Source organism: Podarcis bocagei (assembly GCF_964188305.1).
Source record: "Podarcis bocagei genome assembly, chromosome: 15".
NCBI classification, from domain to species: Eukaryota; Metazoa; Chordata; class Lepidosauria; order Squamata; family Lacertidae; genus Podarcis; species Podarcis bocagei.
In genome coordinates this window covers 43,549,231-43,570,202 of record NC_138141.1, presented here as the reverse complement: position 1 = coordinate 43,570,202, position 20,972 = coordinate 43,549,231, and the positions used below count along the sequence as shown (strand labels likewise).

Sequence of the window (20,972 nt, the reverse complement as noted above, 5' to 3'; positions counted from 1 at the left end):
AGGAAGTGCAGTCCACAATCCATTCTATTTAAATCCTGTTTAAAATCGAGACTGATGACAAGATCCGGGAAACTCACATGCCTGCTCATGGCTTTCTTGATGTTGTAACTCGAACAGACAAGATAAATGCTCGTCACCTCACTTCTAATCATCCACTCATATCCAGCTGTTAGGTTTAAGCCTCTCGCACCAGCCCAAGAAGGCGGGTGTAGCCAATACACTTTCCTGTCTTCCTGGTGAAAACGGGGTGCGGCCCAAAACATTCCTATGGTGTAAGCAACAGTGACCACGTGAGCAGATTTAATTGCAAGGAATGCTCCTCTGTGCTCCATTTAATTACATGTCTCACTGCTTCTTCTGCTGTTGTCCATCAGGCACCGATGGGAGGGTTTCTAAACCCGGAGTTTTGCGGTGCTCTTGAAGTGGGATGTTTTTATTCAGTTCGACCCAATTTGAAGGCTCTGGGATTGCTTGCAGATTGGAATGATCAGGTGGCTTAAAAAGAGGATTAAATTCGCGGAGGATAGGTCATCAATGGCTACCAGCCACAATGGCTGTGCTGTGCCTCAATGGTCAAAGGCATCTGAATAGAAGCTGCTGGGAATTGCAGGCAGGGAGAGTCGCTGTTTTGTTCAGGTGCCGTGTGTGGGCTTCCCATTGAGGGCATTTGGCTGGCTACTGTGAGAACTGAGTGGCCTCTCTTTGCTCTGGTCCAGCACAGCCAGGCTCTTCTAAGGTTTCAAGGCCTGGATAGCTCAGTTAGTTACAGCACAGTGCTGTTAACAGGTTCGATCCCCGTACGAGACAGCTGCATATTCTTGCAATGCAGGGGGTTACACTAGATCAGGCATCCCCAAACTCGGCCCTCCAGCTGTTGTTGGACTACAACTCCCATCATCCATAGCTAACAGGACCAGTGGTCAGGGATGATGGAAATTGTAGTCCCAAAACAGCTGGAGGGCCGAGTTTGGGGATGCCCGCACTAGATGATCCTCAGGGTCCTTTATAACTCCCCAATTCTACGATTCCCATGCCTCTTTTTTGATGTTGTCTCTCTCGCACCCCTTTACCTGAAAGTACAGGTGGGTTGACTTAGCAAGCCCATTTTTGAACAGGGAAGAATAGCAACATGCCCAGGAGAGGTGGGATGTGTCAACAAAGGGTGGGGAGGCTGTGATTTGTGGCCAGGTACCTATGGATAGTGCCTCAGTCATTCCCAGAAGGATCTTCAGTCATTCATTTCCCGCTTCCTTGTATAACTAGTATCAGAGTCAGCCTGCACACAGGCAATTCAGCTTTCTCTGGCTGTGCCTGTAAGAAGCTAGCTTTATGCCTGAGCTGAACTATCTGCTACCTAGCTCAGTGCTGTATATGCCAGGGTAGGGAGGCTGTGGCCTTCCAGGTGTTGCTGGACTACAGCTCTTATAACCCCTGTCCATTGGGCATGCTGGCTGCTGGGAGCTGGAGTCCTACAACATCTGGAGGGCTACCAGTTTCTCTACACTGACTGGCAGTAGCAGCTGTCCAGGAATTTCAGGTAGGGAGTTTTTCCCATTGGGAACTGAACCTGCGGCTTCCTGCATGCAAAGCAGATGCTCAGCTACTAAGTTATGGTGCGTCATGTGTGTTTTCAAAATTAATCGTTGCTAGAGAGCACTCAGCTGGTAGAGCCCGAGACTCTTAATCTCAGGGTTGTGGGTTTGAGCCTGATGCTGGGCAAAAGATTTTTGCACTGCAGCGGGTTAGACTAGATGACCCTCATGGTCCCTTCCAATTCTACAATTGTATGATATCTGCAGTATTTTGGATCCTTTTCTGTACTTCTCCACATTTGCAAATAGCTGATTTAACTGCAAGAGTGATGGGCCAGAACCAAGGTGGACAGGCTGACCTCTGCTTGGCTAGCTTGAATTAAGTGGGATCCAGTGCTCTATATATTTTGTGGCAGACTCCCTCATCTGCAAAGCCCCCTAAAACAGCTTTAAAAACTCTTCTTCATTCAAACATTGCAGAAAACTTGTGTGATTAGCTCCTCCTCCTCCATGCTCACCAGGCCATGCCTCCACACCTGAGGAGTTCCACGCTGAGTTGTCAATCACAGCTAAGCTCAGACCTCTGCCCAATCAGATACCCTTCCATGCTCTAAGCAAGCTCCACCCTTTCATATGAAGCACTGCTCTTTGAGCTTCCAAGCTACATAGACTCTCAGGATAAAGCCTTAAGGTGACCTGGCCTCCCCACCCTCACCTGTCAAACTCGGCAGGCCTTGAGCTAGTTATTTGCTCAGGGTATTCATTTGCATAGTGCAATCAAAAGGCATTTCATTTGACAGAGTAACACATACAGTTACAACAGCTGCAACAACAAAAACATCCCTGCCCTCAAGAGCCTACGGTCTAAATTTTGATAGTACACAACTGTATTCTGTGATTACACACACACACACACAGTGCTTGCTTCGGTTGTGATGGAACTCATCAGGTTGGAGTATAGTCACCTCTTTTTTTGGATGACAAAAGCAGCCATTATGTGCTTGCATCCAAGGCACCTTTATGAAGATCTCTCATTTTTTTAGGATACACACACACACACACACACACACACACACACACACACGGGGTGAAATTCAATTCAAGATGCATTTAAAGCTGGCCTTGTTGAATTTTCACTTTCCAAAACAATAAGCAAACCAAAACACAGCTGTCCTTTGCAATTTCTCACTTTCCTTTCCAAACTAGGCTATTTTTGCCACCTTGAGGACTAGAAACTTACCCTTTCTTGTTTTTTGTTTTGTTTTGTTTTTTGCTAGTTGAGAGACAGAGGAGGTGTGTATGGACAAATAGGAACCCTATTCAACCCCCAACTCTGGCTCCATACTAGCCTGTCTTTGCCACCTTACTGACTAGGAACCTGCGGATACTGAGTCCAGTGGTAAACTTTGGACACCGATGCAGGGCTTGAACAGAAGTAAACGACACTCAGGGCTGTTATCCTCATCCTGTTCCCAAGAATCACTTTGCACAATGCACTGACATTTCTGCTTTCAATGGCTGCTATTGCCATTGCTTTTAAACTGATCTTAGCAAAATGTAAACAGCTTGTTCCACCCCACCTTGCCTCTCGGGGCTTTGCAAAAGCTGCTGTGCTACTGTTTTCTGGCAGGACACTGATGTTTCCTTGGCTTTCTCTCTCTCTCTCCTCCCCATCCCATCCCTCTGTTCTAAAAACACCCACATTTTTGTGTGTGTTGTGTTTTGCTGTGTAAGCCCAGAGAAATGTGTCACACGCTGGCTTTGGAATCTGCCCACAGAGGCCCAGAGCGTGGGAATGTGGGGCGTGAGCTTCTCACCCTTGGAGACAAGGCACTAAATTCAGAGCAAAGGGGGAGAAGGGGCTTCACCAGTTTGATCTGGAGGCAGTTCTCAGTTGACTGATTCCACAAGCCAGCTAGACTGGAGATTATGAGCATGGATCAGATATGCTACCTTGGATCATAAGATAGGCAGGTGCTTTCTCGCCCTATTAAATGTATTTATTTTATTTTTAAAACAACCTTCAATGTTAATTTATTGCCCCGCCTTTCCTCCGAGGAGCTCAAGATGCTTGTTTCTCCTCCCCCTGTTCTGTCCTCACAACAACCCTGCAAGCAGTTTAAGCTGAGAGTCAATAAACTGCCCCAAAGCCACCCAATGAGCTCCCTGGCTGAGTGGTGATTTGAACCCAGCACCTTAACCACTATATCACACTGGCTCTTGCTAATTTTGGCCCCATTTGTCGCAGATTAACCACCCCAAAAAACTTCCTCAACCTCTAATGACAGCTGAAACACTGGGCTTGTGGCCTGTTTGTACTACCTGCTTCTTGCAGATATGCAGGTGAAGTGGATGGGATGCAAGCAGGCACATTCCACAGCCACACATGTTTCTAGTCCCCAGTGTTCCTTCTTGCCAGCTAGCTCCGGGGGGGTGGGGGTGGGTGGGGAATCAAACTTGTTTCTCTTTTGCTGGCCAGACTCAAAACCTGACTCTGTTTTTTCCCCTCCTCTTTCGGATCACCCCCTCTCAGGCAGATCACTGGTCTCATCCCCCTCTTTGGCTGGTAGGTATGACCCACATTCCAAACTGACCTCCTTAACAATTATTGCTAGCGTTTGTTTATTCAGTTATTGTATTCTCTCATACACACACAAATCCTTTGGCTTCTCTGAAAGATACCTGTCTGGATTTATTTATTTATTCGGTCAAACACAGATTCAATCAGTGGTGCTGTTAGGTAATTTTACAGTATAATACTGGGGGCTGGGAGCGGGGAGACCTATTTAGAAGGTATTGTACAATACTTCACTCCCTTAAAAATGCCAGCCCTGTTATGCTTGGGGGTCCTCTTGCTGAGCGGAGCCCCTGACTTCTGCCTGATAGCCCTACCTGATTTTTTTATATAGATGGAAGTGACAACATAAAGGGTTGAAAACCAGATGCTTAAATTTGCAACAAGCTCTCTAATTCAGGGTGGGAAACCCTTTTGAAGATCAAGGGCCGCATTGCCTTCTGGCCAACCTTCCGAGGGCCACTTGCCTGTGGTGGGTGGAGCCAGAGACAAAACCTGGTGGAGCAACAGGTGCATTTTTCACCTTTATGTAGTAGGTTAGTTTCTACACACACGGAAATGCCCCACACTCTATCCTTCATCCAGACAAGCAGGAGGCATTATCAGAATTCAAGGACACATTTCCAGCTGGGCAAAAAACATTCGAGGAAAATGTGAAGCGGGGCCAAAGGTCTATCTAGTGCAGCAGTCTGATTGGTCAACCAGTGGCCCATCAGATGCCTCCAGGAAGACACCAAGGAGGGTACAAAGCCAACAGCCCTCCCCATGTTGTTGTCCTCGCATTTCATAATTAGAGGTAGACTGCCCCTGTGTGTGGAGGTCCCACATATATCTGCCATGCACCAATGCAGAGCTTTTTTTTAATTGCCCCTCTGGAAAATGAAACACATATGGACGGGGGGGGGGTGGCTGCTAGGCCTGTCGCTCTCTGTTTTTGCCCTCCTACTAATAATAGCTTTGATCCAATGTATTCAGCAGTTCCCACTTTTTTCTCGAGATTGAAGCCTTTGACACCAATGTCACACCAAGCCGGACGTCACCTCCCGTCTTCTCAAAGCCGATGGACTCCAATATCCGTCCGTGGTACGTACCAGATAATGCGCTTGCTTCCCTCACGTTGCCAGGAAAAGGCACAGTCGGGTTTCCGCGATGCTGCTTGCCAGGGCGAATGCAGCACAGCCCCCTGGTGAGCGTCACAAGCAAAAAGCCTTCTTCCCAGCTTCCCAGCCTTGTCACCCTTAGGGAAGAGAGGTAGGGTGGGGTGGAGGTGGGGAGGTTTGCTTGAGCTGTTGCTCTGAGGCTCAGCAGCAGGCCCACCTATCATCTACTCCACCATCCTAAGTGCCACTTCGACAGGTGGGCAAGACTGCCCACATGTCAGTCACATGACTTGCTGCCACAGAAGGCAGGAATGGCCATCCATTTTGCCCCGTATAAACATTTTTGTTATGGCACTCCTTGTCTGAAGGCTGCAAATTAAGTCTTAGTTGCCAATTATATTCATTTTAGATGCTTTTGTTTCCTGATTTTCCCGTGTAATTGCAGCTGATATTCTTCTGACCTTAATTTTTTCTTCTTCCCACACCCTCTTTTTTTGCGTCCAGTGCATCTGCAAATTGCGAAGATATGGACTCCCCACAGTCCCTCCAAGATGACATGACTGAATATACCCCAAATGCAGACAGCTATTGGTAAGTGAACACATGTGATGCATTTCTGCACAGGGGTTTTCTATAGATTCAGTGCTGACACGGGTTAGATTTACTGAGATCTTCCTCTCCTTCCCACCGGTGTGGTCTAAAAACCAAAGCCACCAGGCTAGATATCGATTTGGATGTGCCTTTAGGAATGATTGCAGATCAAATAAATTTTGTAGATGTTCTTAAACATTTTTAGATGCTTTTAACTGTTCTCAAGTGCTTTGTATTTATATTTATCTTGCTTTTAATTGTGTTGTTTTACCACTTTGGTGTTTGCTGCCCTGGGCAACTCTGGAAGGGCAAGATGGAAATAAAATCACCACCTTCATCAAAAACAAAATGCATAGCAAACAACTTCAAAGAGAACAGGAACAAGATGAGGTCTGATGAGGCTTATCACTTAACCCTGGTTCACACCCTAAACCCAGGTTCTTGCTGAAACTTGCTCAGCTATGTCCTTAACGTTATATACAAATAGCTGGACAAATAGGAAAAGGTTTTAAACTTAACCAAGCTACAAGCAAAGCCCTTTACGCAAACATAGCGTGCATAGAGTGTCTAGAGCATCTTGCACAAATTATCTTATCAGCGCTACAAGGTGGAACAGTATTATTATCTCACGTTGCAAATACAGGGCAGGCTTACCATAAGAGAGTTTGCAGCTGAAGAGATATTTGAACTTCCCGGCCGAGCTGCAACCATTTCTCTGCTTCCATGCCAACATTCTTCTGCTTTTAATCCAGCACTAATTCATCTCAAAGCGCTCGGCAAAACAACCGCCGGAAAAAGTTGAAGAAGTATCTGTTTCGGGCAGTGTCAGAGGGCAATATAGAAGAACTCCAGCACCTCCTTGCCGAAGTGAAGGATCGGTCCCATGCCTGCAGAAACCTGACAGTCCAAGGTATTCAGAAATTAAATTAAAATTATACCCAGCCCTTCTTCCCAAAGGAGCCCAGAGTGCCAAACATATCTATAATAAGATGGAATTAAAATGTCTAAAAACAGTTTTGAAAAACAAGCTTCTAAAAACAGTTAAAGGCTTCTAAAAACCAAGACGTACTCTCACAGCGAATAATTTCTGGGTTGCTAGGAATAGTGTCTTTTGGCTATCAAATGGCTGGTGGCAGGGATGGCTCTAAAAGTGGATTAGACAAATTCATGGAGAAGTCTGTCAATGGCTACTGGTTATGCTGTGCTTCTATGGTCAGAGGCAGTAATGCTTCTGAATACCAGTTTCTGGAAAACCACAGGAGGGGAGAGTGCCCTCATGCTTGAACCCTGCTTGTGAGTTTCCTCACAGGCATCCAGGTGGCCACATTGAGAACATTGGACTAGGTGGGCCATTGGCTTGATCCTGCTTTCATTCTTCTGTTTTAGATTCTCCCTAAAAGATAATAAGGGAGGAGACAGACACACCTCACTAGGAAGGGAGTTCCACAAATGGGGAGCCACCACCGGGAAGGCCCTGTCAAGTGTCACTGCCAACTGGGCACCCCCACCCAGTGGTGGTAGTTTAAAGGATGGTAGATTTTGCTCATACATTAAGGGAAACGTCTTAATGGCAAGAGCAGTTAATTAATAGAACCAGTTACCTAGAGAAGCAGTGCACTTTCCCTTGCTAGGGCTCTTGAAACTGAAGATGGGTAGCTATCTAGTGGAAATCCTTTGGATTTCCTGAGCTGAGCAGGAAACCTACAATGGCCTCCCTCCAATGCTAGGATTTTATGTAAGCACTTGCTTTAATTACTACTACTACTACTACCATTATTATTATTATTATTATTATTATTATTATTATTATTATTATTATTTTGCCAGATTATCTGATGAAAAAAATGACCTCTTCTGACACAGGCAAGACCTGCCTAATGAAAGCCTTGCTAAACATCAACGAGAACACAAAGGAAATTGTGAAAATACTTCTCTCGTTTGCAGAAGAAAACCTGATCTTAGAAAGGCTCATCAATGCTGCCTACACAGAAGAGGCCTACAGAGGTACAGTATTTCTGCTTTGCGTTCAAACCTGAAAGAATATTGTGATGAGTATCATAGCACTTATTCCCCTGTGACGTACTTGCTCCCCTCATCACACTATGACTTTGGACTATAACATACAATGCAACTGAATGTTGGAAGATTCAGGGCGGACCGTAGAATTGGCTCCTGGAAGAGACAGCGATGGCCACCAACCTGGGTGACTTTAAAAGAGGATTAGACAAGTTAATGGAGGATAGGGCTAGCAATAGCCCTACACTAGCCAGGATGGCTATGTCCTGCCTACACCGTTGGAGACAGTATTGCCTCTGAATATCAGCTCTAAATCGGGACGCGGGTGGCGCTGTGGGTTAAACCACAGAGCCTAGGACTTGCCGATCAGAAGGTCGGCGGTTCGGATCCCTGCGACGGGGTGAGCGCCCGTTGCTCGGTCCCTGCTCCTGCCAACCTAGCAGTTCGAAAGCACGTCTAAGTGCAAGTAGATAAATAGGTACCACTCTGGCAGGAAGGTAAACGCCGTTTCCGTGCGCTGCTCTGGTTCGCCAGAAGCGGCTGAGTCACGCTGGCCACATGACCCGGAAGCTCCCTCGGCCAATAAAGCGAGATGAGCGCCGTAACCCCAGAGTCAGCCATGATGGTCAGGGGTCCCTTTACCTTTATCAGCTCTAAACATTCCCTAAGTGGGGACACCCTAATTTCAGGCTCTCCACAGGCATCTAGTTGGACACTGTGAAAACAGGATGCTGGGGTAGATTGGGTTTCTGATGTTTACCAGCCAACACTTCTGGATCCTTATGTTCTAATGCATACTGTTAAGTGATGGGAGAAGGGAACGGATCAGGTTTATAAATACTCAAAAAGATGTTTCCAATCTGCAAAGCAAGTGCAAATGCCGTTTTAGCAGAAAGAAGACTAAATATCAGTGGATAGGATGCTAGGGTGACAAATTATGGAATTGCAGAATGAGAATCACAGAATTGTAAGTTGGAAGGGGCCCAAAGGATCACCTAGTCCAGGGGTAGTCAACCTTTTTATACCTACCGCCCACTAATGCATCTTTCTTGGTGGTAAAATTTCCTTACCACCCACCAGTGCTCGATGGGAGGAGGATTCAGCTTGTGCCTTAGAACCCCCTACCGCCCACCTAGAATCCTGTAAGGCTCACTAGTGGGCGGTAGGGATCAGGTTGACAACCCCTGATCTAGTCCAAGCTCCTGCAATGCCCACGGCTACCCCTGGGTGGGCTTGAACCACCAACCTTCTGGTTCGCAACCAGACACCCTGGCCCATTGCACTACCTGAGGTACATGTGTTTCTTTGTTCTGCAGGACAGACAGCTTTAAACATTGCCATTGAGAGACGGCAGTATGACATTACTCAGACCCTGATCGAGAAAGGAGCGGATGTGAACGCCCATGCACAAGGCATCTTCTTCAATCCTAAACACAAGCACGAAGGTTTTTATTTTGGTAAGCGAATGCAGGAGGCCAGCTGCTGCAATGATGCCATGGGAACAGAGGTGGATGAATCTGTTTTCGTTTTCTCTCAATTTACCAGTTTCCCAATCTTTAGTTCGTTTTTCGACATTTCTCCTAAATAATTGCAAATTTTGAAGTCCTCAGGAAAATTCACTCGCACCTTTAGTGCAAATTTCTCCTAAGATACACAAACTAGTATGCAGTTTTCCCTGGTATCCACATGTTTTGATGTTTGCATCAGGAGGACCCCCATGCCCTCTTCCCCACATACAGATGGAGAAATTTGCTTCAGCTTGCAGCCAAATGCATACCTAGCCCACCAGCACTTTTTGAAGCAATATGTGAGTTGAAGCACACCTATCCTTTGAAATTTGCAATTCTCTGAATTTTGCAATGCAAATTTCCAACCAAACAATGTATACAAAAGCTCACATATCTTAATAGGAAGTGTGTGTAAAAATGCAATTATTAGTAAAAACAACATAAAAACTCTGTATGAAATTGCTTGTATAAATGTGTATGTCAGGCAAAAGGCTACACACAAAAGTGTGTATAGTAGGAGAAATTTGCACCGAAAGGCTACTAAATTCTCAAAATGGCTTTATAAAATATGAATAAATCACAATCTGGTGTGGAAATGTGAAGCATTGGAAAAACGAGAGACTGAGAACTGCCCCTCTGAAACTGACAGATCTGTACATCCCTAATACCATTAAATTAAAAATATAAAGAGCAACAAACAGCTACAATGATGCATTATTTCCTCAGGAGAGACACCCCTGGCGTTAGCTGCCTGCACAAACCAGCCAGACATTGTCGAGCTATTAATGAACAACAGCAAGACGGACATCACCTCCCAAGATTCGAGGGGGAACAATATACTCCATGCCTTGGTGACAGTCGCAGAAGACTTTAAGACGCAAAATGACTTTGTGAGGAAGATGTACGACGCCATCCTCTTGAAAAGCAGAAACCGGGATTTGGAGACGATGAAGAATAAGGACGGTTTGACGCCTCTACAGCTAGCCGCGAAAACTGGGAAGCTGGAGGTAAGCCTGACTTGGGAAGCAAAGGAGGAAAAAGAAGGAGACCCTGGCAGGTGGTATCTTATGAAATGCTGGAAATACGTGGATGTTTTTTGGGTAGACCAGGAAACCCTGTGGTCCTCCAGATGGTTTTGGATTCCATTAGTCCCTGCAGGCATGGCCAGTGGTCAGGAATGATGGAGTCCAGCAACATCTGGAGGTCCAGTGGTCAGGAACCTCAGGCACAGGGCCCAAATATGGCCCATTGTCTGGCCCCCGTAACCCTTTCCAGGCCACACCATTACCAGCGCTGCTCCACGCCCTCCATGAATGCTTTTGTCTGGCTGGAACATGTCCCTAAACTGCAATAAAGTCTCTTGCTTGCTTGCAAACAGGATGAGGAGATATGTGGAGTGTGTTTTCTGGTGTGTGTGTGTGTCTTGTATGACTGGAATATAGCACATCTATTGCTTTGCCCATTTTTGCCTCTCGTTCCTGCCTTCTACTGGCATGCGGCCCTCAGAAGGTTGCCTGCAACACAATGTGGCCCTCAGGCTGCTGTAGATTCTGCAGCCATTTTGGACTTCACTGGGTAGGAGCAACAGGAAGAGAGCCAAGTTTAGTTTTCATTTGGTTGCAACAACAGAGGGAGGTGGTACAGCAATATGCTAGTTATGCAATGTCTGTGGGAGCTTAGCAGCCACTGCCAGACTTAATGAATGCGGTAAGAGCACAGTATGCAAGATTAGATCTGAGCCAGATCCCATCAGTTGTTCCCCAGCAAATGGTAGGTAGACTACCTCTGAATGTGGAGGCATCACATAGCCATCTGGACTAATGGTTGATTATGATTTATTTTTTATTTTTTATTAGTCTGTGGGGGACTTTTAACTTGCTCACATATCTCCATTTTGGTCCATTAGATTCTGAAATACATTCTCAGCAGAGAAATCAGAGACAAGCCAAACAGAAGCCTTTCCAGGAAATTTACTGACTGGGCTTACGGACCTGTGCAATCTTCCCTGTACGACTTGACAGAACTGGACACCACCTCAGAGAATTCCTTGCTGGATATTATTGTCTACAATACAAATATCGGGGTAAGTTTGTGCACCCTTTAAAAAAAAAGTGTAGCTTTAGGAATCCTACATATCAACAGTGGAGTTCAATTTTCCAAGTGTCAATCTAGATTTAGCCCAAACAGCAGCATCTATGCAAAAGAGGATGGTAACATCAGACGTGGGGCAGGGAGGAGCTCCAAGCTTTGCAGAAAAACACTTTTTTTGGGGGGGGGAATCCTGCAAGGGAGGGAGAAACTCAAAATTAACCCAACAGCAACTGGACGTGCCCATGGAATCCTGAGCATCTGCTAGGGCTGTGACTGTGGCAGGGGCAATGGATAGTGGATGGAATGGAGTACCCCAGAATGGACACTGCTGACTGGCTGGCTGGATTCTTGCAAAGTGGTGTGTGTGTGTGTTTGGTATTACATGGAACAATACAATTAAAACAAATCTCTGTCACACACACACACACACACACACACACCCAACACTTCTAACTAGAGCTCACACTTGCTTTTACTATGCCTGGAAAAGTTCTACATAAATAAAAAAAATCAGCCTTCCCTATTCATTCACCAACATAGGTTGTTTCTAGAACACATCAGATTTGGCCATCCTCAGAGTAGACCCATTGGAATTGATGGACATGACTAATTTAGGTCGCTTAATTTTAATGGGACTGGTCTGAGTGGTGCTTAGCTGGATACAGCCTACAGCATTAACCCACCATCATATATCACATTGTTAAAACTAAGCCAGTCCTTAAGGCCTGCAGACACCTGGGTTCAAATCTTCACCCAGCACACCGCTTGACCTTGGGCCAGTCACAGTCTTTCAGCTTAATCTGCCTCACAAATCAGGTGTGAGCGCAAAATGATGGGGAAGCAGGAAACATGTATGGCGTCTTTGAGCTCCTAGGGAGGAAAAACAACATAAAAAAGAAAGGAATAGCTATAATAAAATAGGCTCCCCATTAGTTAATCAACTAAGGCATTAGTTGATTAATCTACCCACTGAACGCTTTCAGTTCTCCTGCTCCAGGCAAGGCTCTGCTGGGATTAACTGCTTGTATAACCGCAGGCTTGACATCTTCCACCATCTGCTTCCATGCACCAAAGAGCTCATTATTTTATTCTCTATCTGGTCACGATGACCCCCTGGGGGGACTGACTCCTCTTGTCTTCTGCAGAATCGCCACGAAATGTTGGCGTTGGAACCTCTGCATTCCCTGTTGCGCATGAAGTGGAAAAGGTTTGCCAGACATGTGTTCTTTGTCTCCTGCTGTTTATACTTCATCTACAATGTGTTGCTGACGTTGATCTCGTACTACAGGCCTCAAGCAGAAATGGTAAGATGACCCTTCCTCCAAAAAAAATGCCCCACTGTTTCTCCCATTTTGCTTTGTAAAATACGTAGCTGTTAAATATGCAGTGATGGTCACCAACTTAGGTGGCTTTAAAAGAGGGTTAGATAAACTCATAGAGCCGAAAGCTATGTATCAATGGCTACTAGCCACAATGGCAACCTTCCACCTCCATTGCTAGAGGCAGTAAATGCCTCTGAATGCATCACAAGTGGGGAGAGTTGTTCTTGTGGGCTTTGGGGCAACTGGTTGGCCACTGTGAGAGCAGGATGCTGGAGTGGATTGGGCCCCCTTTGGCCTGTTCTAGGAGCCAGACTAGAACATGTTTTGCTGGTCGCCGAAGAATGGATGCTTTTGAATTCTGGTGCTGGAGGAGACTCTTGAGAGTCCCATGGACTGCAAGAAGATCAAACCTCTCCATTCTGAAGGAAATCAGCCCTGAGTGCTCACTGGAAGGACAGATCCTGAAGCTGAGGCTCCAAGACTTTGGCCACCTCAGGAGAAGAGAAGACTCCCTGGAAAAGGCCCTGATGTTGGGAAAGATGGAGGGCACAAGGAGAAGGGGACGGCAGAGGACGAGATGGTGGGACAGTGTTCTCGAAGCTACCAGCATGAGTTTGACCAAACTGCAGGAGGCAGTGGCAGACAGAAGTGCCTGGCGTGCTCTGGTCCAGGGGGTCACGAAGAGTCGGACACAACTAAACGACTAAACAACAACGACAAGCAGCCAGACCCTTCCAATGTTCTGAAAGCTTTGAGTGAAGATTTCACACCTCAGTGCTATACATTTTTTATGGGCCAGCACCTGCCCTCCAATTCCTTGAAAGTTTTCTTCTTCTGCAAAAAATGCTTTTTTGTTTCTGTGCCTCATTCACAGGGCACTTTAGCTTGTATTTATATTGTTGTGTGCAGGGTTACTGTTGTTGCTATTTATGAATTGCCTTGTGCAGATGTCCCAAGGCGATATACAAAACATGACAAAAACAGCTAAAAAACCAACAGAACATGAATTTAAAAACTAGTAGCCACCCATGGCAGAAACGTTTCCATTCAGTGTTGAGGTTGGAACAAAAATGTTCTCAGTTGCTTCTGGAAAGTGCAGGTGTGGACACCAGTCGTATCTCGATGGGGATGCTGTTCCGCAGAACAGGGGCAGCCAAAAAGCTCTGCTCTGAGTGATCTGTGCAGTGGGCTTCCAAGAGCTTTGAAACTTGAAGGAGAAACTCTCCTGCTGACTGATGGTTGGATGGTACTGTGTACGCCTGCTTCCGGCAACTCCTGCAGCCAAGCTGGTGCCCAAAGTCTTGCTCTGCTTTCCTTTGGGCCACATCAGTGAGGCTGAGAGTGGGGTCTTATTCTGTGGACAGCCCAGGCCCTCCACACACACTGCCCAGGCTTGTGCCTTGGGAAGGTCACTTTGGTGCTGCTAACACAGCAGTTTGACTTCACTCCCAGAGGTGTACTTCATTGTCTCTTGAGACAGACAGATGCCAACAACATAAATAAAGGGGATTAGGTTGAGCTTACTTCATCATTGTAAGGGGGAGTCATGTATGCTTTCCTTTTCATTAAGTGTTACTCCAGCACTCTGAAGCCTCCCCAGATGCCCACACTTCCTGGTCTGAAAAGGCGCCATGACCACTTTCCCTATCCTAACTTCATGATATCATATGCACCGCAACTTGTTGGGAATTTGAAAATTAGGATGTTAAATAATGGATATAGATTCAGTCCTGGGATCATCCTGAATTTTTCTCTCGCCTCTGTCTTGTTTTCAGGCTCCACCATATCCTCTGAGTTTGACTGATGACCTCAGCTGGCTCCAGCTGACAGGACAAGTGACAGTGATGCTGGGGGCCATATTTATAGCAATTAAAGAGGTGAGATTCAATTGTTGTTGTTGTTTGCTTTTTAATGTAAAATCAAAAGTACAAACAAATCAATCAAAATGATGAGACATCGGAGCAGTACAGAGATTGTATTTTCCATATATATATATATATATATATATATATATATATATATATTTGCTTTCGTAGATTTTCACGGGTACAGGAATGTAGGTTTTGGTGTCTTCGGGTGTCTTCCCGTGTAAGAGTTGGGGTGTCTAGGCGACGTTTCGACGAGGTCTCACTCGTCATCTTCAGGCTGGTGCTTTCGGCTTCTTGTTACTCTGTTCTAGTAACAAGAAGCCGAAAGCACCAGCCTGAAGATGACGAGTGAGACCTCGTCGAAACGTCGCCTAGACACCCCAACTCTTACACGGGAAGACACCCGAAGACACCAAAACATATATATATATATATATATATATATATATATATATATATATATATATATATATAAAAGCAGCAAAACACACCATGATAGCCAAATTGCGTGGTTTGGGGGAAGAGTTTTGTACATCTGGATCTGACAGTGTTAAAATATTCCAGGTCCTCTTTATCCTTAGAATTGCATAATTTGTGAGTTATTTTCTCTGCAATAGTCAGAGTCCACATTCTTGTACCACAAGAGCTCTATGTCCTGTAGTGTCTTCAATTTCTGGGCCAAATATGTTGTTATGAAACTTTCAGTGCTCTCTCATTCAGTCCAACCCAAGACATTTTGCTGTCTGAGGCACAGCTCAAAGGGCACACTTCCTCCTTTGGGACCAACACTTTAAAAAGTCTTACTGCCCCATTCAGGCTGTGATCCTTAGCTGCCTGACCAGAAGTACACCCTGCTGAACTTCATGAGATTTACTTTTGAATATATATGTCCAGGGCTGTGCTAATTCTTGCCTTCATCTGTTAGGTTGTAGTGCAGCTACATGGCCTACCATTGTCTTTGTAAGCTGCTGTGTGTTTGTGTCAGTTTTATAGATACATCCTAAAAGTAAAATGAATGGTTTTGGGAGGAGAGACCTGTGGTCCTCCAGATGTTGCTAGGCTACAACTCTCATTGCTCCTGGCTGCTCCTTATGCCTGTAACTGGTGCATTGGTCCATCCCTAGTCACTGCTTTGTGTGTATGTGTGTTTTGTTAATCTAATCCTGGCTATTTCTACCTGCAGAGCGTAGCTATCTTCCTGCTCAGGCCTTCAGATCTCCAATCAATCCTATCTGACGCTTGGTTCCATTTCGCATTGTAAGTCATGCATAAGAATGCAAACGATTACAGCTCTGAAATAACATCCAGTCTTTCTCTGCTAAGTGGCTCATGGGCAATGCCTCTCTTTAACTCTGCCCTTAGCTCTTTTCTAATCTCTCTGCCAGCTCTTGATGTGATTTAGACATATAAATGTATATGCCATTTAAGGTTAATACAAGCATCTTAAAAGGCTGTGCTGTAATTATGAATGGGAGAGAAATTTGATTGTTTGCCTTGAAAGGCCGTCCTACCTAATTCACATTTTCTGATACAATATGCAAACTGAAGCACAGCCCACCCTCTGAAATCCTCACTCCTCCAGATTTCCCAATGCAGTTCATTTGCAAAAATACAAATACTAGGGGGGAAATGGGCAGAAAAAAGCATGTGTTGGAGAAAATAACTTACAAATATGCATTATATTTTTTTTGGGGGGGGAATTGTATGCAAAAGCATCTATTTCAGGAAATACGCCCTAAAATGCAGGTGGATTTCCATGTGGACTTTACAAAATAATAACCACAATGTAGAAATGCAGAGAATTAATTTTAGAATGGAAAATTAGAAACTGAAATTGACAAATGCCCCCCTCCTTAGTAGTTGTAACATACCCACGTTAAGAAAGTCTCTACCTGATTCTTAATTGTCCAGTTTTCCTCAGAGATGCAACTTTTTCCCTGTTGTGTCTTGACAGTTTTATACAAGCAGTCTTGGTTGTCTTCTCTGTCTGCTTGTACTTCTTCTCCTACAAAGAACACCTTGCGTGCCTCGTCTTGGCCATGTCCTTAGGGTGGGCCAACATGCTGTATTTCACCCGGGGTCTGCAGTCCATGGGAATCTATAGTGTGATGATCCAGCAGGCAAGTATGCCCTTCCAAGTTCCATTCTATATTTGATGGTGGCTGTCTGTCCACCGTCTTCAGCACCCTGGTCTCAAAAGTGCTCGTTCTTCAGAAGGGCAGCGCCATTGCTGCATGTCCTTACTGTTACTTTTTATAATAAGGAACTTGGCCATAACCTTGGCTCTTCTAATACCCATTTTTCCTTCTTTTGAAACAAAGCAGCCTGTCTTTGAGGGAAGTGGAAGAGCAGCTCCTGCTCTGCATGCAGGAGTTCAGACCCTGGCATCTCCAGGCAGGATGGGGAAAGATTCCCTGCCTGAAACCATGGAGAGCCACATTTGATAACACAGTGATAGATGATGGCTATGCTCTGCCTCTGTTGGGCTTGCTGATCAGAAAGTCGGCAGTTTGAATCCGTGCCATGGGTTGAGCTCCCGTTGCTCTGTCCCAGCTCCTGCCAACCTAGCAATTCGAAAGCATACTAACACGAGCAGATAAATAGGTACCACTGTGGTGGGAAGGTAAACGGTGTTTCTGTGTGCTCTGGCAGTCATCACGGTGTCCCGTTGTGCCAGAAGCGGTTTAGTCATGCTGGCCACATGACCTGGAAAGCTATCTGTGGACAACCACTGGCCCCCTTGGCCTGAAGCGAGATGAGCGCCACACACCATAGTTGCCTTTGACTGGACTTAACCGTCCAGGGGTCCTTTACCTGCAATTGGAAGGAGGCGGGAGAGCTCTTGTGCCCGGGTCCTGCCTGCTGGTTTCCCACAGGTATTCTCTGGGTGGCCACTGTGAGAACAGGATGCTGGACTAGTTGGGCCATGGGCCTGATTCAAGAGGCTCTTCTTATATTCTTATGGAGCAATGGTCTGATTCAGCATAAGGATCTCTGAAGCACATCTTAATGCAGACAAATTGAGAGAGACAGTTTTGTCTTCACAATGTATCAGCATCCAGTAAAAGTGCTTTTGGGGTCAGCTTTCCAAATGCATATAGACTGAACACACTGATGCTGATAACTTGGACTACTGAAAGAGGTAGAGCGGTAAAATGGAGAATTTTGAGGTTCTAATTAACATGCCATTGTGTTTTCCTTTTCCTTTTATAGGTCATCTTGCATGACGTGATAAAGTTTCTAGTGGTGTACATTGTATTTCTGCTCGGATTCGGTGTAGGTAAGCAGAATTTGATGGTTACTATAGGAGGGTGGCAGTATCTTAAAAACATTTTGCATAGCTGGAATGGTGAGCTATCTAATCTTTGCTGGACTAAGCCTGCAGAACTCAGGGCCCGCCCTGCTCTGCCCAACAAAGCATTCTGTGGAATGTGTAAGCTTGCATCCTCTTACACCAATCCAAATTGGACCAGTATATGATTTGGATCTTCCACATGGCAGTTCATGCGGCTAAGTTTTGTGTCATTTCCACAGAAAACCATCCTAACACTCTGCTCCATATTATTTCTCCATTGAACCCAGATGTACCAATTCTGCAGAAAATGCAGCAAGTAAAAAAATCACCCTGTGGAAATGGTAGATTCAAATTAAATGGGGAGAGGGGGTTATAGGATGGGATTTTAATGGGGACAACATTGCGTGGATGGTGAACAAAACTTCTGTGGATGAGCAGCATCATGTCTCCAATAGACTGCAATGTGGAAGCTTCCCCCCAACATTTTCTTCTGAATATGGGGTAAGATAAATGCAAGGATTGTGGAGTCTTTGGGGAGCTTGTCAACCATTCTTGACCCTGTTAAGAACTCCTTGTAAACTTCCTGCGAGACTAGGGCCCTGCGGGACCTGACATCTTTCCGCAGGGCCTGCAAGACAGAGTTGTTCCACCAGGCCTTTGGTCAGGGCGCAGCCTGACTCCCTCCTCTGGCAACCTGCACTGCACTTTGGCTGCCATCAATTTGATTTTAATTAATTTTTATAATGAAATATTTTAGAATGTGTGATTATTCAATTATATGGTTATTTGATTGTTGTTAGCCGCCCTGAGCCCAGCTTCGGCTGGGGAGGGCGGGATATAAATAAAATTTATTATTATTATTATTATTCCGGCAAAGTGCACAGGAACGCAGAAGACAATCTATAAATAAACAATATTAAAGGTGCCCTTCTCTCTTTTTCTCTCAAACACAGCCCTTGCTGCCTTGATAGATGATTGTCCTGAAAACAGTAAGTGCAGTAACTTCAGCACTTTAGGGAATGTCGAGATCGAACTCTTCAAACTCACTTTAGGCCTCGGTGACCTGGAGATCCACGAGGATGCAAAATACCCCATTCTGTTTCTGCTGCTCCGCATCTCCTTCGTCATCTTGACCTTTGTTCTCCTCCTTAACATGTTGATCGCATTGATGGGGGAGACGGTGGAAGATATATCTAAGGAGAGCGAACATATCTGGAGGCTTCAGGTTGGTTTTCCCATTACCACTGGGGGGGGGGTGGACATATCCTTCCAGCCAAAATCTAAACCATGCCTGTAAACAGAATGTCAGCTGACAGCGCCAATCAGCTGATCGGCACAGCTAGTTAGTCCCCTCGCCTTAGCATGGGTGATCTCAGTGGGGCTTGTTGTCAGTCCCCGCCTAGCTAATTAGTGGGTTCTGTTTGCAAAGGAACAATCAAGTGTTCACTTCAAGCTCCAAATCCTTTTTGCAGTCATGTATGATATCTGGTGTGGGGAATGCAGACGTTGTTTGGAGAAAACAGGCCAAAACAGGCCCATGCTGGGCCTAATGTGGGTTCCCGTACCTGCTGTAGACCAAGAGTGAGCACACCTTCTGTTTGTGGGATCTCTTTTTCTTTATTCTTTTTGACTAAAAGTATGAAATCCACCCACCAATAAGCATTCTTAAAAGTTTTTGTCTTTTTGTTTTTACATTATCTGGTAACATTTTTCTTGTTACCACCAGAGGGCAAGAACTATTGTGGAAACAGAAAAGATCCTGCCAAAATTCCTGAGGAGAAAATTCCAGCTTGGAGAATGGTGCAAAGTGGCAGAGAATGATACCAGGTTATGTTTAAGGTAAATCAGATGTTCAGAAATGGATGAAGCTGCTCTGTTTTGATAACTGTGTCCTATTAGAGAGAGAAATGAACAAGCTCTACAAAGCATGTTTAAGGGATCTGATAGTTTCCAAGCTGCTCTTTTAACTGTGCTGCCACTGCATCAAGGCTTCTAGTCATGGTGGCCATGTTCTACCTCCACTGGTGTCCCATAGGGAAAAATCAAATACGCCCATCTCTACAAACTGAATTCCAATCTTGTATAAAAAGTGAAACTATGCTGTGAACCAGTGGTGGCCAGTCTGTGGCACTTCAGATGCTGTTGGACTCCAACTCCCAGCAGTCAGCATCGCCAATGCTTAGGGATGATGGAAGTTGTAGTCTAGCAGCATATGGAGGGCCACAGGTTAGCTGCCCCTGCTCAAAACATGACATTACTTTTTCATATACTGATTAAGTGTGCATCGATTAAATGAATACTGAGCCCTGATTAAAAATCTGAAAACATGAAGTGTTTCTGTCATGGTGTAAAAGATGAATCATTATAATGTGTGGATTCTCTAACTAGGATTAATGAAGTCAAATGGACTGAATGGAAAACACATGTTGCATTCATCAATGAAGACCCAGGTCCAACAGGTAAGAGTCATTTATAATTTTGGGGGTAATATTTTTTTTAAAAAGCTTTGTGGCCTTTTTGTCCTGTGTGTCCACACACACTCTAGGGGAAGGAACCTCAGGACCAGGGGCTGACCAGTGGCCCTCTAAATCTCTCCATCTGGCCCTTGGGGCTCTCCCCAGCCCACACTCCTCACTGAGTCTTGTGTTCTTGATGTGTGATAATGTCTTACTTGCCTGCACGGGGGATGGAGAGATGTATGGGCGTACGTGTTAAACCTCTGACATTTGCACAACTGGAGTGTAGCCTCCCATCCAAGGAAAAGAGTCACATTTGTTGATCCACCTAGTTCCACCCACCACTGGCATGTAGTTAATTTCACTGCACACAGGTGGTATAGTGACAATAAAGGTTTATTATTTCTTAGTAGTGGTTCACTAAGTGGGGTGGGGCTGCTGTTGCTTACTAGGAGAGGCCAGGTGGTTGGCTCCAGTCCTACTGGGCCAGGTTACAAGGCCTTTAACCAAATTGGGTCCAGGATACCTCAAAGGCCACCCAATCACATATATATGTCCTGATCACGTAGGTCTTCGAGGGGTGGGGTGGGGTGTCACAGTTGTCCCCCAGCGCCCGGA

At 45.4% G+C, this 20,972-nt stretch overlaps 1 protein-coding gene across 8 annotated transcripts in view; it reads left to right on the top strand.

Moving 5' to 3' along the window:
- The window catches only part of TRPV3 (transient receptor potential cation channel subfamily V member 3), a 35,660-nt gene that overhangs the window by 12,080 nt on the left and 2,608 nt on the right, over positions 1-20,972 (top strand). For 2 of the 8 annotated variants that reach the window (XM_081172023.1, XM_081172024.1), the window contains exons 4-19: positions 4,066-4,098; positions 5,083-5,190; positions 5,712-5,798; positions 6,551-6,708; positions 7,626-7,802; positions 9,131-9,271; positions 10,049-10,329; positions 11,229-11,405; positions 12,559-12,717; positions 14,511-14,612; positions 15,787-15,860; positions 16,558-16,723; positions 17,817-17,883; positions 18,852-19,123; positions 19,625-19,737; positions 20,287-20,357. In XM_081172023.1, the coding sequence (XP_081028149.1) occupies positions 4,066-4,098; positions 5,083-5,190; positions 5,712-5,798; positions 6,551-6,708; positions 7,626-7,802; positions 9,131-9,271; positions 10,049-10,329; positions 11,229-11,405; positions 12,559-12,717; positions 14,511-14,612; positions 15,787-15,860; positions 16,558-16,723; positions 17,817-17,883; positions 18,852-19,123; positions 19,625-19,737; positions 20,287-20,357 (2,186 nt within the window). The remainder of the gene's footprint in view (positions 1-4,065; positions 4,099-5,082; positions 5,191-5,711; positions 5,799-6,550; positions 6,709-7,625; positions 7,803-9,130; positions 9,272-10,048; positions 10,330-11,228; positions 11,406-12,558; positions 12,718-14,510; positions 14,613-15,786; positions 15,861-16,557; positions 16,724-17,816; positions 17,884-18,851; positions 19,124-19,624; positions 19,738-20,286; positions 20,358-20,972) is intronic. The other 6 variants (XM_081172030.1, XM_081172027.1, XM_081172029.1 and 3 more) reach the window with 4 other exon arrangements.